This window comes from Gossypium hirsutum, chromosome A09, assembly GCF_007990345.1.
Source record: "Gossypium hirsutum isolate 1008001.06 chromosome A09, Gossypium_hirsutum_v2.1, whole genome shotgun sequence".
Lineage (NCBI taxonomy): Eukaryota > Viridiplantae > Streptophyta > Magnoliopsida > Malvales > Malvaceae > Gossypium > Gossypium hirsutum.
Window position 1 is genome coordinate 57,016,495 of NC_053432.1, and position 17,200 is coordinate 57,033,694.

Consider the following 17,200-nt stretch of genomic DNA (forward strand, 5'->3'; position numbering starts at 1 on the left):
ATGTTGTATATTAAAAAGTTTGGTTTGCATGAGTTATCATGAGTTGGTTTAATATTTATATTTATTAAAAATTATGTTATCAATCGTTTTTATTCTTAAATATGTATTTAAAAGGTCAATGTGCAACTTACAAATTAATTTTGTATCTATCGTATTTAGCTTAGAAAAAAATATTAATTAATTAATTAAATTAATTAATTTTAGTTTTTCCTATTTGTAATATTATACTTAAAGAGTGGTTTGTAAATCATGAGATACAGTTTCTATCTTTATCCTATGACTAACCGTTTATCTCTCCAAAAACTAACCATATGAGAGGAAGTTAGTCATTATTAATAGCAATCCATAACCCGATTCCAATAAAAGAAAAGTGATTTACATATTGATTTAGAGTTTATTTAAGATTTGTAATATAATAACATAGAAAATTTATTAATTATTTTTATTTTATTTTTAAATAATGTATTGAAAATGGGTGGCCTCACACATTAATTTAGGATCTATGTATTCACCAAGAAAACAAAATTAACTAAATATTTTATTAATACATCTAAGATCCATGTGAAAATGATTAAAATAATATGAATAAAATAATTTATTATTAAAATAATATTAGTTCAAAATTAATTATTGAAATAATATGATGTGGGCCTCCATTAATCTTCTTCTTCTTCTTTTTTTTTTTTTGGTTTTCTGTAGTAAACATATTATTTCAATAATTTAATTTTGAATCAATATTACTTTAGTAATAAATTATTTTAGTAATTTTCTCAAGATCCATACTTGATATTCTCAAAAAAAAAAAAGAAAGATATTTTTAAAGGAGATGATATGTTTGGTATAATATTCTAATTATTAGATTTAAAAAAAATTAAGGATTTTATCTTCTACTTAAGAAGGTAAAAAATTTGTAATCAAATTGTTGGAGTAAGTTTAATTTGACTAATCTTTGAGAAAGTATTGATAACATGTTAAAATTAAAATTAAAAATATTATTTGTATATTAAATTATTATATGATTGAAATTAATTTTAATATTTACTTTCAACATATCAAAAATAGAACAAAAACAAATATATAAAAATAAAGAGAATAAAAAACAAATAAAACCTAATCAGTCTAAAACTAAGGCTGCCAAAATATTTTTGCAGCAAAATAATGGAGGTTTTTCCCATTTTTTAATAATTTTCTGATCAGCTCACTCTCTTCGTCTCCATTTTCGTCAGGCTTCCATTTTTCAAAGCTCAAAAACAGTCTCGATTTAAACAAGGTTAGGTTTTGGATTAAGTTTTTTATTATTATTTAGTTTATTGATCGTTATTGTTATGTTTTCTTTCAACAATCTTGTTTTTATATGCGTTGAATTTTCTTGAATTCCACTTCAGTTTTTCTTTCTTTCTTTTTTTTTTCATTTTTGTTTCAGTTGTTGGAACAAGCTGCTATATTGAAATTTCTCTCTGATTCCGGCTATGGACGTTGGCTGTTCGAGCCTGCTCGTCGGTTCTGAGATTCACGGTTTCCGTACCTTGGCAGGTGTTGTACGGACTTTTTTTTGTTAATTTCACTTTTGTATAGTTAAATTGGTCAACGTGTCTTTGATAATTGTATTGTTACGTAGCAGTATTATTTATAAGCAGAACAATTTTGTTTTTAAAAATATTATATTTGAATTAAGTGATGGGTCAAAAATAGATTTAAATTATAATAATTTTCAAAATCCATCATTTACTGTTACAAAACAATATAATTATATTCTGTTTAAATAATTACTTAATTTTTTCAATTTACCAAACAAACCTAGGAATTGTTCTGTGAAGTATGTACTAGCTTGCTTGACCACTCAGTAAATTGTAAGGAGATATGACTTATTAGTTTTTGGAAGTAATTTCTTAACTTTTGGCTTTTATTTTGGCTTAATATCTTGAATAGTTGAAGTTCTTTATGAGTTTTTGATCTTTGAAAGCTGGAGAAGTGGTTATTTGCTTTGAAAACAAATTTAGATGAACAAAAATTTTATAAACTATTGCATTAAGTTACTTTGAGCTTCATGTGCTGTTAATTTTTCCTAATAATTTGTTAATGTCATGCTTTATACCATAGTTAAGCGTATGTTTCTCTTTTGCTAATTTTAGTTTTTATCGTCTTTCTGTTTGGAGGACAGATTTGGATGTTCAAACTATGATGGAAGAAGCCAAGTCTAGATGGCTACGTCCAAATGAAATTCATGCAATACTTTGCAACCACAAGTATTTCCCCATCTACGTGAAGCCGGTGAACCTGCCCAAAAGTAACTTCTGATGATAATCAGTTCCCCCTTCCCCTTCCCATTTTCTTTTTTTTTTCTTGATTTCAGTGAAGCAACAAGCTAATCTATGTTTAATTTCTGAAAGGTCTGCTTAAAGAAATAAATGACTTAGCTTTACTGTTCTTTAAGTTCATACCGCGAGTTATGTTAATTTCTGCTAAGTTTATGTCAATAGTTAATAATAAACTTCCTTTTTTGTCAGTTAAGTTAGGCTTGGTGTTATTGCTATTTGTCTTTTGCTTCCTATTCATTATTAGCAAAAACCAAATGCATCAACTAAGCATAGGCATATTTGTTTAATCTAATGCAGTATTAATGGATTGCCACAAGTCAGGATTTTGTAAGAGAATGTCCTGTTGTATTACTTATGGCTTTAGGAAATTATTATTATTGTTATTTTTGGCTATAGACATTAGGAAATTATGACTTTGCTTTCAAATGAACAGTATGTTTCCTGTGTAACTTCCATACTTAAAGTACTAAACAAGTGTACTTATAGAATAACTAACTGTATTCTTGATGTTGTAGGTGGTACTATTGTATTTTTTGACCGAAAGATGCTCCGAAACTTCCGAAAAGATGGTCATAACTGGAAAAAGAAAAAGGATGGGAAGACTGTTAAAGAAGCTCATGAACACTTAAAAGTGAGATTTTCTTGTACTATAAGCCCTGCAAATGGCACAACCTGTTATTGATGGAGTTTGTTAGTCGTTATAGCTAGTTGAATAACTGCATTTCTCTGGAATTTTGAGATTCAAATTTTTGGTTTTGTAATTGTCCTTTCTCTTCTTTTACTCCTGTCATTGTTTATAAATATGCACGACATAATGTGGGAAATATTGTAAGATTCTGCTATTTTCATACACTGAAAACCTGCATGCTGTGTTCTCTTTGTGCATTAAAGATTATCCTATGGTTTACACTATTCTATTGCTAGTTTTTCCTTCATGGCTTGCAAGATTAGTTTTACTTTTGTAGAACCTTCTGGTGGGCACACAATGTGTTGGCTTGCATCTTCTTTTTTTTTTTTTTTTAAATTTAATGTCCTCGCAGTAAATGAATGATGTTACTTTATCTCCAATGACTTGGGAATTTATGTTATATGTTATTTTGACTGGCTAAAATATAATTACTTTGAGAAAACATAATTCGTTGGAATTTTATTTCATTCAACATTTCAGGTTGGTAATGAAGAAAGGATTCATGTATATTATGCACATGGCCAAGATAACCCTACCTTTGTTCGGAGGTGTTATTGGCTACTTGACAAGTATGTTGCTTAGATCTATAACTTTACATTGCCTATTTTTTCCCACCTATTTTGAGTTGAAAATTAAATCATGAAACTCACTCCTCTATCTCAAATTTCAGTCTATCTTAATAGACTGATCATGATTAGCCTGACCATCTATTATTATTTATTTTGCTTCAGGTCTCTGGAACACATAGTTCTTGTTCACTATCGTGAAACACAGGAGGTTGGTGTTAAGATAAAAAAAACTGAAATTTTGGAGGCACTTTCTCCTTGCAAAGCATTCTTTTATATTTTTGTACACCTTAGAGGCAGTTATTGGTTGACCTTTGTTGATTGTGGTACAGTCACAGGGTTCTCCAGCGACACCTGGGAATTCAAATTCCAGTTCAATAACTGATCAGTCTACTCCTTTAAATGTTATGGAAGAATTTGATTCTGGAGCTGGTAATGCATATTATGAAGGTGAGAAAGGACCTCTAGGTGATATTGACATTGACATTGAGTTATGCCAACAAGTTGTCAGCATAACATTGTTTATCATGTTTTTTGCTATACATAAATACTTCATGTTCTTATTGATTGCAATCCTGGAAAGTGAACAGAACCCGGTAATAGTGTTGATGTCAGAAATCATGAGATGAGGCTTCATGAGATTAATACACTTGAATGGGATGAGCTTCTGGTGACAAATGATAGTAATGACTCAACTATATCTAGAAGAGGTAACTTATTGGTTTCTATTTTAAACAATACCCCTTGTTCATTTGCTAAATTGTTAACTCACTCTATTTTGATGGCAGACAATAATTCTTGCTTTCAGCAATTGAACCAAACAGCAGGAAATGGCTTCTTAAATTATGTGAGCAGAACACTTTCATAGCTCTTTTAAGTTTCTAAATTTCTATATCTTTCTTAAGAAAAGAATTTTTTCTTAAAAAAAAATAAAATTGGTTCTTTCTTTATCCTAATGACAACTTGTTTGACTTGTCATTGTAGGCAAATATACTTTATTGTTTGTCATCTAATCTTATATGTACTTTCTTCCCTACATATATAGGTTTTGTATGTGTCGAAGCATTTGCTTCGGCTTCTTTTAGTATTCATATCTTTTCTTTGTCTGTTTATCCTCTTTTTTAGATTCACATGTTAGCGATTTGTTTTTATTGTGAAGATCACTTAAATATTTTCCTTTTTAATATTTGGTTGCTCAAATGGTTGATAACCACCCAAGCTGCTTCACTTTTGCAGGGTGGCCCTATCTCAGCTGATAATTTATCGATGGAAATTTCTATGCTTGTTAATTTAGTTGAGCCAGTTGCTCAGAGTAATAATACTTACTTCAACACCCCAACGACTGTCTGTAATACAATATCTAGTAGCCAAATAAATCCTGATGTGCAGCAGAAAGACTCTATTGCCACAGGGGCCGGTGATCCATTGGACCTTTTGATCAATGATGGTTTAAATGGTCAGGACAGTTTTGGAAAGTGGATGAACTACACTATCACTGAATCCCCAGTTTCAGGTGACTCTATGCAAGAATCATCAGTTTCATCGGTTCAAGATTCCTTCACCTCTCCTGAGCACATATTTACCATAACTGAAGTCTCACATGAGTGGGCCTATTCAACTGAAAAGACAAAGGTTTTTTCTTAAAAAGATTCTTTTCTATCTCTCTGGGTTGTTAGAAATATCCCCACTTTTGCTGCAATGATTATTTATGATCATGGAATTGATGCTAGAAAATATTGATTTGAATAACAACTGTTTATCTATTAATTTGCAGATTTTAGTCACTGGATTCTTTCATCAAGCTTATCAACATCTTGTTAAGTCCAATTTGTTTTGTGTATGCGGTGATGTATGTAATCCAGCAGAAATTATTCAAGTTGGGGTTTATCGTTCTGTGTTACCGCAACATTCCCCTGGACTAGTGAACCTGTATATGAGTCTTGACGGCCATAAACCCATCAGCCAAGTTCTTAGTTTTGAGTATCGTGTTCCTTTATCACATGATCCGTTAGTTCCTGTGGAAGATGAGTCGAGGTGGAAGGAGTTCCGATTGCAGATGAGGCTTGCTTATTTGCTCTTCTCTACTTCCAAGAGCCTTAACATTTTATCGGGTAAAGTTTCACCAAATACCTTGAAGGAGGTTAAGACTTTTGCTCAAAAGACTACTAGCATATCCAATAGTTGGACATATTTGCTCAAGTCAATTGAAGAAAATAGAGCTTCTTTTACACAAGCAAAAGATGGTTTATTTGAAATTGCTTTAAAGAACAGACTCAAGGACTGGCTGTTGGAAAGAATAATTGAAGGCTCTAAAATAACCGACTTTGATACTGAAGGTCTAGGAGTGCTTCATTTATGTGCCATCCTTGGGTATACTTGGGCTATTCATCTATTTTCATGGTCTGGCTTGTCACTGGATTTTCGTGATAAACGTGGATGGACAGCTCTTCATTGGGCAGCATTTTATGGGAGGCAAGTTCGTTTTACGTCATTCTTAACATTTATATGCTTGCCGTATATTTTAAGTCCCAAATTTTCTGAGAACTGGAATGCTTTAAGTAATTCTTATTGTTCTAAGCTATAATAATGAGGCTGCCTAAGGCGTCTGTGTCAGCGGTTCTTAAGTTCGCATCTTAGTTGATAACGCATTTCTTTGTTCCTTTCCTTTGGAGTATGATGAAATTTAATGGCGTTGAATCAGTGTTTTGTCTCCACATAAACCTATTTTTGTTTGTAATTTGTTTGCTGGTGTATGCTCTTGTCCAGAAATTGAACTTATGTTTTTCTTTTTCATTTTCTTTTGCCTTCGTTGATCTTGAAACAGCTTCGAATTGTATATCTGATTGCAAAAAATCCCCATCCAGGGAAAAAATGGTTGCTGCTCTTTTATCTGCAGGGGCAAAGCCAAATTTGGTGACAGACCCCACCACCCAAAATCCAAATGGTTGCACTGCTGCTGACCTTGCATCTTTGAAGGGTTATGATGGGCTAGCTGCTTATCTTTCCGAAGAGGCTCTCGTGGCACAGTTCAATGAAATGGCTGTAGCTGGAAATGCTAGTGGCTCTCTAAAAACCAGTAGAACAGAAGTAACACACACTGATACCCTTAACGAAGATGAGTTATATTTGAAGGAAAGTTTAGCAGCTTATAGGACTGCTGCTGATGCGGCTGCACGCATTCAGAATGCATTCAGGGCGCACTCCTTGAAAATACGAACTAAAGCAATTGAGTCTTCCACTCCAGAGGATGAAGCACGAAGTATAGTTGCAGCTATGAAGATTCAACATGCCTTTCGCAACTTTGAGACCAAAAGAAAGATGGCTGCTGCTGCCCGGATTCAATATAGGTTCCGAACTTGGAAAATTCGTAAAGAGTTCCTTAATATGCGCCACCAGGCTACCAAAATCCAAGTAATTATTCTCCCTTTTCTTCTTACTATTCTATTCATGAGTATATGTATAGATATGTATGTGTGTGCGCACACGTGACTGCTTGGAATAGAAACGATTATTCGACCATTGACATTGCATGAAAACTAATGCAGGCGGCTTTCCGGGGCCTCCTAGTAAGGAGGCAGTACCGCAAGATTACCTGGTCAGTTGGTGTGCTTGAGAAAGCAATTCTGCGGTGGCGATTAAAGAGAAGAGGTTTGCGTGGGCTACAAATTAACACAGTTGACACGGTCACAGAGCAAAGGCCGGAAAGTGACACTGAAGAAGACTTCTACAGAACCAGCAGAAAACAAGCTGAACAACGCGTCGAGAAAGCTGTTGTTCGAGTTCAAGCTATGTTTCGCTCAAAGAAAGCACAAGAAGACTATCGGAGAATGAAGTTGGCTTATGATCAAGCAATGGTAAGTGAATCGTCTGTAACCCGAAAGAGGTTGATTCTATTTTGTTCATCAAGTTACCTACAAAATTCTGTTTTTGCAGTTGGAATATCAAAGCCTCCGGGACCCTACTTCCTGCATGGATGCATGAAGACATAGACATTCAGGATTATCACATGGACATTGAGGATGTGTTTGTAAATGCAACCGACGTATACCAGTAACCTTCTAACTGTTTCAAAGAGTTTGAAGTGTGAGGTAAGTGATTGCGGATCCGTAATTGTTTTTGTTGGGGTTATGGTAGGACATACAAGTTAATAGTTGAAGTAGCTTAGGACCAAGGTGAAACCTTGGTTTTAGGGTATTGGATTTTGTGATGGTTATACCCACTAAGATGTTGACCTAAGTGCAGGGTTGCATGTATATTAAAAGTAACAAATCTTATTATAAGTGAAATAGATGGATTTTGATCAGGATATAATGAATTTGCTATTTAATGGGACAAATTCATTATATGTTTGGGAAGATTGGGTTTTTCACTCAGCCCAATAGGCCTAGGCCTTAGATTAGGGTTGTTTGTCGAAGTATTATTTATAAATTGTTAAAAGAACAATAATTGGATTATGATTTCCAATTGATGAACCGGGTTTATTTTAGACCAAAAAGGTCCTCAATGTTTGCGTTTTTTTATTTGAGATTTCACTTTTGAGCCGGTTTAATGGAAAATGTTTTATCGACGTGGCTTTTGATATGGTGGAAAAATCCAAAAAATATATTTACAAGAGCAAAATATAGGGAATCAAAAGCCAAGGTGGCTGATGAGATGAATTTCAACCTTAATTGAATCTGGCAAAAGGTCGAAATCTTTAAGCCCAAAGCATAACCCATAAATTTCCACAATATATCGTACTAGAATCAGTACAAACAACTCCTTACCTTCCTTCATAAAAAATATGTTACAGTTTTTTTATTTATAAATAATAATTTTCTAAAATTATGATAAAAATTTATATTATTTATAAGAAGCGATATGAAAATTTTGAATAATTTATAACATTTTTTTACTTAATTTAAGTATTATAAAAAGAGATATAATTTAACATAAGTCTTTTTTTAAATTAAGTTCATACAATTTTTTATAATCAAAATTACAAATTATTTTGCATTGTGAACCCAAATATTATAAGGTTGGTACTAATCGTGCAAATAGAAACGGTTTTCTTGCACAATATCGTGAAATATGATACCATTTAAGAGAATGATGTCAAACAAAAACATCATAGATAGTTTGCAAGCTCTTTAGGTGGAGATATTTAAGAGAATGGTTGAGAAGACATTTGTTGTTTAAAAAAAAAATTTCTTATTAACATCACCTTAGTAACAAGGTTGGATCATGCTAACATATTGCATATTTCACAACTTCAATCATAGATGGAATTGAGAGTTTCATACTTTGAAGAAGAAGATTTTGATAATATTAATGATGGTGGATTTAAATTCAGATGATGTTGAATTCAGCTAAAGACTAACAGATGATGATAAGAAGCATATGTTAAATATTAAAAAGAGAATAACCCAATAAATATGCACTAGAATAATTAGATAAAATTGCATATGATGTTTATTTTTCTTGTTATTTTTATTAGTAATCATATTAGGACCTTTTTAGACCAACATAATACATATGGATTATTTTTATCATATTAATAATTTTTATTTTTTAAAAATATAAATCATGTAAATATATAATTATAATTTGTACCATTAAACATGAACTAGAAAATTGCTATTTAATTTAATTGCCAAACAAACTTAAAATCAAATTTAATTTAATCAATAGAAAAGAAAATGACATAGTTGAGGTATTTAAATAAATAAAAAGAATATTAGACATGAGATCTTTTTGTCAAGGTATCACTTACACGTCGAACAATTTAGGCAAATTTAATCTCATCAAAATTTAATTGTTGTACTTTTATTTTTCTATTTTAAATTCACGTAATTTGATTTTTTTAAAATTTTTTTATAACATTATTATTTAATCTAAATAAGAATTTAACGGTTCTAGTTTGGTTTGGATTCACTGAACCCAGATTTGGCTTTTGGCTTCTTTTATTCGGTGATTTGCCTGTCCTTTTTCGGTCACCATTTTCTTCCCCAGAAAATCAAACATTTGACGTTTACTATCAAAAATATTTTTAAAAAAATTAAAAAAAAAAATCAAGATATAAAAAAAAACATTTCATTACAACTTTGTGTAGCACAGATGGAAAAATTGAGATTCACCTTTTTATTTATTTATTTAAATTTCATTATTTTTTATAGTTTTTAATATATATATTTAATACATTCTTCTTTTTTTAACATTTTAATAATATTTTTGAATGGTTAGAGTGTTTAATATTTTTGAATTTTTATAATTTTTCTATAATTTTATTAATTCAGCATAGAAAGAATAGGTTAATAACCATAACGGCCAATGATAGTTCCAACTTTGATGTTTAAAGACAAATAGATCCATTTTTCTCCAACAGACTTTCTTATCCTTTATACAATATTTTTATAATGCCAATGTGATTATCTAGTTCCAAAAGGACAACAAGGATGTTCCTTATCCTACTTTTAACGCCTCCAAAGCCTCTCTACAAGAGACAAGGAATAGCAACTTACAACATATAATTTATCATCACATCACAACAGCTTCTCAAACAAAGACACAGCTGCTAAAACACTATAAGCACAACCATGATTAACATGAAAAATTTCCTCTCCCGCTTTGGCTGCTGTGTCGATGTCTATCGCCAACAAGGGAAATGAGGTTCCTCGATACTCCCTAATACAAAGTTGTTCGAAAAATTATATACGGAGGCGTCGAGAAGCTTATGCGGCAACTGGTTCACTTATTGGGCTACTAGTTGATGCAGGGGCTTTAACCTGGTCAACCAATAAAATCAAATTGCATGTTGAGAGGTTTGTTGTGCATCTGATTTGGAGTAATGCAAATATCTATGCCCTATGCTGCCCTAACTCTTCATTTTTCTCAAAGTTTTCATGTCCAACACCTGTATCCAATGCATATGATAATCCAAGGATCGTCCATTATATGGAAAAACTTCAAAATATTTGAACATACCCATATTTGACACATCCTTATCCAACACTCAGGACTCAAGTCCAAGTAACAGTTTATGCCTTGTCAGTGCATAATCACAAAATCTTATGAGGTAAAAGTTCAGTAACTCTTGAGAGCAGTGTAAGAAGGATCCAAAACTCACCTTTGCTGATTTGAATAGTTCATCAAGAACTTCCGACAATGTTGGATGTGCGTGAACTGCGAATTTGATGTCCTGAATGGTGAAAACAAACACTCATAAGTATTTATGATTTAAAAGCTTAACCGAGCTTCCAGGAAAGAGAAGTGTGAAGCCAAAATATTTTGGTTTTCACACCCAAGACCCACCTGGATTCGTGTTCCTAAAGCTATGGCATTTGATGCCTCATGGATAAGGTCCGCTGCATGCAAGCCAAAAATATGAACTCCAAGAATCTCTCCATTGTCAGGTCTGTAAATCAACTGCATGGAAATAACTTACGCAAAATTTAGCAACTATACCAACAGATTGAGATGAAGTTCAAAAGAGAAAAACAAAAGCAAACAAAAGGATGAAAAGAGACCATAGTCCATTGTTGATTCTAGCTCTATCAAAGAAATCAAACTTCTTTCCTCAATACTTTTATTTTAAGAATTCAGCCCTATATATCTTATAAGTTTCAATTAGTTATTTTTTAGAACTGATAAATATTTGTTTCCGGCACTTTGTGAAAATTAGGAAATAACCTTTTGTATAATGGAGAGCCATGTGAAAGAAATGAAAACAACCCATTGATCATCTATTAATATCTTTAAAATGTTCATTGATTTAGTTACTGTTCAAGTAAGGTCTCAAGAAATAACCTTTGCAAGCCCCTCGCCTTCGTTTTCTGCCAGTGCCTTTGTATTAGCCTTGAAACTTGTTTTGGCAACACTTATTTCAAACCCTTCCTTCACAGCTTTCTCTCTTGCTTGAGGCTGTGAAGTTATAGCATTGTCAAATTTTCAGATATTTTACAGCATGTGTACAATTTTAGGTAAATGAAGGAAAGCACTGAAATGGTGAAAAAAACATAAATGGGGCAACTTTTGTAACATCTAGCGTGTGTGTAATTTCTCGTGTCATAATCTTGTTTAAGATATTTTAATTTGACAAGTTAATAATTTTTGTTATATAGATTTTGACATGTTCATATATTTGTGTTATGTTTGTATACCTTTTTGTGACGTGTTTCATGTACCATTTTAGATATTTTTTCTATGTTGATGTCATGATCAACATTGTCAGGTCCAATCAATGGCAATAATATTATGCTAAAATGGAAAAACTGAACCAATTTAACTTAATAATAAATCAGAAATTGAGGGTGTTTGCAAGTCGGTATTCACCTCTGTCAAACCAACCATGCTTATTTCAGGGTGAGTGAAGCAAGCTGCTGGGACACTGAGGTGATTAAGCACGTGATCTCTTCCAGTGACTTGTTCGACGACTGCATCAAGACATTTAAGCAAAAGATAAAATGGATCCAAATGAAAATATCAGCTACGAATTAGCAAAGAATAAGTTAGCAGGCACTTACCCGAAATTCCTTGTGCACTTGCTGCATGAGCAAGCATCATTTTACCATTTGCATCACCAATGCAGTACAGGTGAGGAACCTAGCATTCGAACTCTAAATGTTTGTTGAAAGTCAACAAGGGAAAATATACAGTCAGAAATATTTTTCAAACATACCAGATTCCCATTTGCATCAATTACTCGCATTCTCTCATCAACAGGAACGAAACCCCTTTGTGTCACTACATTAATCTGATCAAAAGGAATACATAAATTTAAATCCATTTCCTTTTAATGAACAATCTCATATAATCCTATGATATCCATGAAGACATACATTCTCCAAGCCGAGACCATTAGTGAATGGAGCCCTTCCAGTAGCAATCAAGGCTGCATCTACCTGTAGCAAATGACAGAAAAAGGGTCACTCAAACAGATACCATTGACCTCAATCAAGCAGAGCCACAACTAACAAATGGGAAAAGCAAATAGAAGATAACAGGGATATAGATTTGACATCAGGAAAAGCATCATATGGCAGAAAATTCAGTACATGATAACATTGTCTATAAAGAAAATATGCTGCCATAACTACCAAACAGAAAAGGCATATTCCAAGAATTCCACACAAAAGAACATATGCACATACCTCCAAAGTGTCTTTGTGTTCCTTAGTCTTGGCGTCAGTAAGCTCAATAATAACAGGCTTTCCATCCCTTGCAGGAGTGATCTATATAAATAACAAGAAAGTAATCAATATCCATTTATTGAACAGCCAGCTAGAATGCACAAAGATTTAAACAGTAGAATGCCTTGGTTGCAAACACTCCGGTATGGTAGTCAATTTTCCTTGGGTTGATCAGAACCCTTTGGGCCAACTTACTAATCTCAGGATCAAACCCGGGCATAAGTTGATCTAGAGCTTCAATAAAAGTAACCTGAACACACCATTTATATAAGCTTTGTTGTGTTAAAAAAAAGACTTTGGGGCATTTAAATTATGCTATAACTTTGTAATAGGGATAAACAATAACAAAAGGCAAATAGAGATTTCAGTGACTAAATCCCGTGGTAAATGGTTATTTTTCCATGTATGAATTGGATCAAAGAGAATATATCAATATAGATATATGGAAATGCTTTATGCGGTCTAAGTTAGCTCGCAGTCATTTTGTACACAATAGAAGTCGGCAAAGAGTAGAGATCCTCCCAGCTTGGAGTTTCAATGACAGCATAGATTAATCCTAGAGTAGAGAAGCATAACTTCAATGCAATCTTCATCTCGAAGACTTATAGATTTCAGGTGAAAGACACATAAAATCTAAAGCATATCGTAAATGTACAGTCCTTTAATCCTCAAAGAGATTCCTGTATTCATTTCATAAAAAATGTACAAAGGTAAAAAAAGAAAAGAATGAGGTGTCACCTCACTGCCAAGTGCAGTGTATACATCACTAAATTCAAGACCAATATAACCACTTCCTACGATCGCAATCCAATCAGGAACAAACTCCAATTTCAAGGCATGGTCACTAGTAATAACAGTCTTCCCTGCAGGTTATGATTAATAATTAGAGAATGAGAGAGAGAGACAGGAAAAAAAAAAAAAAAGAAGAGGAAAGAACACTATAACAATAACAACACAGAATATTACATCCATGCAACTCATGCATCCTTCTCTAAAAGTTAAAGTCCACAAGTTTCTCCTGAAGCAAATTTCTGTCAGGTTGCTAGTTGACAGATATAAATTATTTGTTAATAAAATTTAACCCTGTGATCAGTTCCCATAAAATCTACGGAAGACTAGGATTAGAGTTCCAGTTTTCAGGCCATATCGTCTATATGTAGCAGATGCAGAATTCCCATTGATTCGGCAGCACTTGAATAACTAGGAAATTGTTATCCAAACTTTTGTTCCCACATTTCACTCGGTTGAACTGATGCATGTGTTCTTGTTACATAACATATGACCACTCAAAAATCTCATGCATGTTGTCCCAGATAGTGATTAAAACGTAAAAGAGGACGAAGATAGACAATATCTGATGTATCATGGGTAGTGTAGTAATGGCATTAAATGCCTATGCTGCCTTAGAATTTTAATGGAAAACCAAGATCTCAAAGACAAAAACTATACCATCAACTTCAATGCCCTTGGGAACAAAAGGGACGGAACCAGTAGCAATGATGATATCTTTCGCAGTTACTACGTTGTCAGTGAAACCAACCTTCCCATATTTCACTTTTTGGGGACCCTAAATACACATACAGAAAATTAAGGATACTTGAGATGATAAAACCTATAGAATATGGATTTTATTACATAAAGTATGTTAGGCTTACCACAATAGTACCAAAACCAGTTAAAATGTCTACCCCAAGCGCCTTCATTGAGTTAGTCAAATTGCTTCGAATTTCTGAAGCAAGATTATTTGCATGGCCAGCAACTCCCTGTCTGTCGTATCCAGCAGCAGAAACCTACCATATGTAACATGAAGAACAGCACAGAAGGAAATAATCAGAGGATGACAGATGCTGAACTCAGCTCATAAACTGAAGCTCAAATTAAAATTAGGAGAGTATCAACATTTTTTTTCAGTTAGGAGCATAAATGCATGTCAGTTTAAATGCAAATACTGATATATTTTGAAACAATGACATGCTATCTTGCTCCAACCCTTCAATTTTCTTGAAGCACTCATTTCTGACACGAGCTCAACACAACAATATGGGGAAATCACCTCCAATGATCCTCCAAATACATGAAAAAATTTAGAAAAAATCTGACCATATCCTTGTTGGGCACATACCGTTGTCCAATACTCACTAACATAGAAGTCGTGTGCCTCAGCTTAAGTCTCAAACAAGCAATCATAACAATTCAATCTTATTATTACCTGTAAGCCCAAAGCTTTCATGTGATGCTCACTTTGAAGTTCACGCATCCTACCACTAACAGCCAAGAGAGCTTTCGAAGGAACACAACCTCGGTTAACACACGTTCCTCCCACTACATCGCCTTCAATAATAGCAGTTTTCAAACCCTGCAATTACCAGAGCATGACAAGAAAAATTAAAGCAGGAATCAAATTATAAGTATTAATTGCATGAAAAATAGGAAAAACAGCAATCAACTATCAATGCACCATTGATCTTCACTTATAGCAGGAAAAACAAATATAAACAACTGAAAAATTACAGAGGTTTGTCTATAAATAATTACATTTCCAAAGAAGTTCTGCTAAACAACCAGGTAAAAGGCCACTGAGAGAAAGGAAGTAAGTTTCAGGCTTTCAGCTAAAAGATAAAGCGATATAGCGTCAAACTGAGTGAAAAAAACATAATGAAATTAAGTTTCAGCTAGAAGATAGAGCTGAATAGCATCAAAACCAAGTGAAAAACATAAAAATTTTCAGTTTCAGATAAAACATAAACTAAATAGCGTAAAAAATGAGTGAAAAAAAACATAATGATTTTCAGTTTCAGCTAAAAGGTAAAGCTTAATAGCGTCAAAATTGAGTGAAAAAACAAAACGGTTTTCAGTTTCAGCTAAAAAGATAAAGCTAAATAGAGTCAAATTTTAGTTAAAAGTACATTAAGATTTACAGTTTCAGATTTTCAGCTCAAAGATAAAGCTAAATAGCGTCAAAATTTTGTGGAAAAAAATAAAGATTTTCAGTACAGATAAAAGATAAAGAAAATAGCATCAAAATTGAGTGAAAAAGACGTAAAGATTTTCAGTTTCAGTTAAAAGATAAAGATAAATAACGTCAAAATTGAGTGGAAAAAAATAATAAAATAAAAATGACCTTCTCGACAGCATGCAATGCAGCTCCATGGCCACCGACGCCGGCGCCGATGATAATCAAATCATAATCAAACGATTTTGGAGGAGTTCCATTGTTTCCAGTTGAAGCAGAGATTCTCTTGGAACGTCCACGAGTCGAGAGTCGAACTCGACCAGAACTCGACCGAGTCAAAATAGAAATCCCGAAAGCTTCCCTTCTGAGCCCACAGAAGCGGAGATTGATGGGAGATTGAGAATGGAAGGCGTAATTAGTTGTAGGAACAGTGGTAGCTCGAGAGAAAGATAAAGTGGAATGCATGCTTTATTGCTTTTTTCTTGTCTTCTGTTTGGCAAGCAAGAAAATGGGAGAGACAGTGTGAATGAGAGATATAGGAAGAGAGGGAAAGGGAAAGGGAAAGGGCGTGGTTTTGCTTTGACAAGTACGTCTGTTGGAGTGAGAGGGATAGGGATAGCATAGTTACCCAAGCCTATTGTTTATTGATCCTACATTACTCCAATTTAACTACAAAAAATGATTTATAACTTATGCTGATAAAGTTTTGGGTAAACGATGTTGTGGAAGTTTTTTTTCTTAGCTTTGAGACTTGAAGGAATTTTTTAATAGTTGAGTTTAATGATTAAATTATAAAAAAAATTTAGTTAAGGGATGAAAATGAATAAAGATATTATAAATAAGACAATATGAAACATGTTTTTCATAGCATAACTTAGCTTATAATAATCAAATCACAAAATATCCTAACAAAAGAATTTTCAAAATTTAAATTTTTTTTACTAATTCATGTACTATTACGCTCCTTCAAGTTTTAAACAAATGTTCTATTTTATAATTCTACTCAAAAAATAATTTTTTAAGTGAAACGCGTCAAGGTGGTCCGTTAGAAGATGTCTGCCCAAAGTTTATCCACCAAATGATTATTCGCTGCACGTTCTTATTACATTATTATTATTCACCCAAACAATCTACATTTATAAGTCCGCCAATTGCCCAAAATGAGTTAACCTATTTAACATATGCAGGTATTTCCATTTCAAGCGTACTAATTGTCTACGCCAACATTGAACAAGCATCACGAAAGAGTACATATGTATACACAAAACATTTAATACATCATCATTCAGTTCATTTTCAATTTTACTGAGTAGACCGTATATACATGTCACTAGACCCAGCGTAGAGTTAAAATAATTCTATCAAAACAGAGCTGGATAGTGTGAGTTGTGGATCAATCCACCTGTCAAGTTCTGCCAAAATCTCTACAAGAAGAGAAAAATTAAAAGGGCTAAGCACTAAATATGCTTAGTAAGTTCGTAAGTTTAAAACATTAAACTCACCTTGCA

The 17,200-nt window shown here is 33.0% G+C and overlaps 2 protein-coding genes across 5 annotated transcripts; one reads left to right on the forward strand and one right to left on the reverse strand.

Moving 5' to 3' along the window:
• Positions 1-1,085: 1,085 nt before the first annotated feature.
• On the forward strand, positions 1,086-8,067 carry LOC107888949 (calmodulin-binding transcription activator 5). Its single transcript, XM_016813223.2, has 14 exons — positions 1,086-1,270; positions 1,424-1,533; positions 2,162-2,287; positions 2,834-2,949; positions 3,487-3,575; positions 3,738-3,783; positions 3,905-4,022; positions 4,163-4,282; positions 4,361-4,419; positions 4,809-5,204; positions 5,347-6,044; positions 6,437-6,983; positions 7,118-7,426; positions 7,506-8,067. The coding sequence occupies exons 2-14, from the start codon at positions 1,470-1,472 to the stop codon at positions 7,551-7,553; spliced, it is 2,736 nt and encodes a 911-aa protein (XP_016668712.2). The 5' UTR covers positions 1,086-1,270; positions 1,424-1,469; the 3' UTR covers positions 7,554-8,067.
• Positions 8,068-9,922: 1,855 nt separating this feature from the next.
• Positions 9,923-16,360, reverse strand: LOC107888950 (dihydrolipoyl dehydrogenase 2, chloroplastic). Of its 4 annotated transcripts, none has more exons than XM_016813224.2 (15): positions 15,861-16,360; positions 14,949-15,095; positions 14,395-14,529; positions 14,189-14,306; positions 13,478-13,602; positions 12,864-12,989; positions 12,701-12,781; positions 12,389-12,451; positions 12,229-12,303; positions 12,074-12,152; positions 11,883-11,983; positions 11,358-11,471; positions 10,863-10,976; positions 10,678-10,749; positions 9,923-10,336 (listed from the first exon to the last, which is right to left on the reverse strand). In XM_016813224.2, the coding sequence occupies exons 1-15, from the start codon at positions 16,155-16,157 to the stop codon at positions 10,283-10,285; spliced, it is 1,701 nt and encodes a 566-aa protein (XP_016668713.1). In that variant the 5' UTR covers positions 16,158-16,360; the 3' UTR covers positions 9,923-10,282. The 4 variants fall into 4 exon arrangements, with proteins under 4 accessions (XP_016668713.1, XP_016668714.1, XP_016668715.1 ...); XM_016813225.2 differs by having other exon boundaries at positions 9,923-10,464; positions 15,861-16,344; XM_016813226.2 differs by lacking the exon at positions 12,864-12,989 and having other exon boundaries at positions 15,861-16,344.
• Positions 16,361-17,200: the final 840 nt, after the last annotated feature.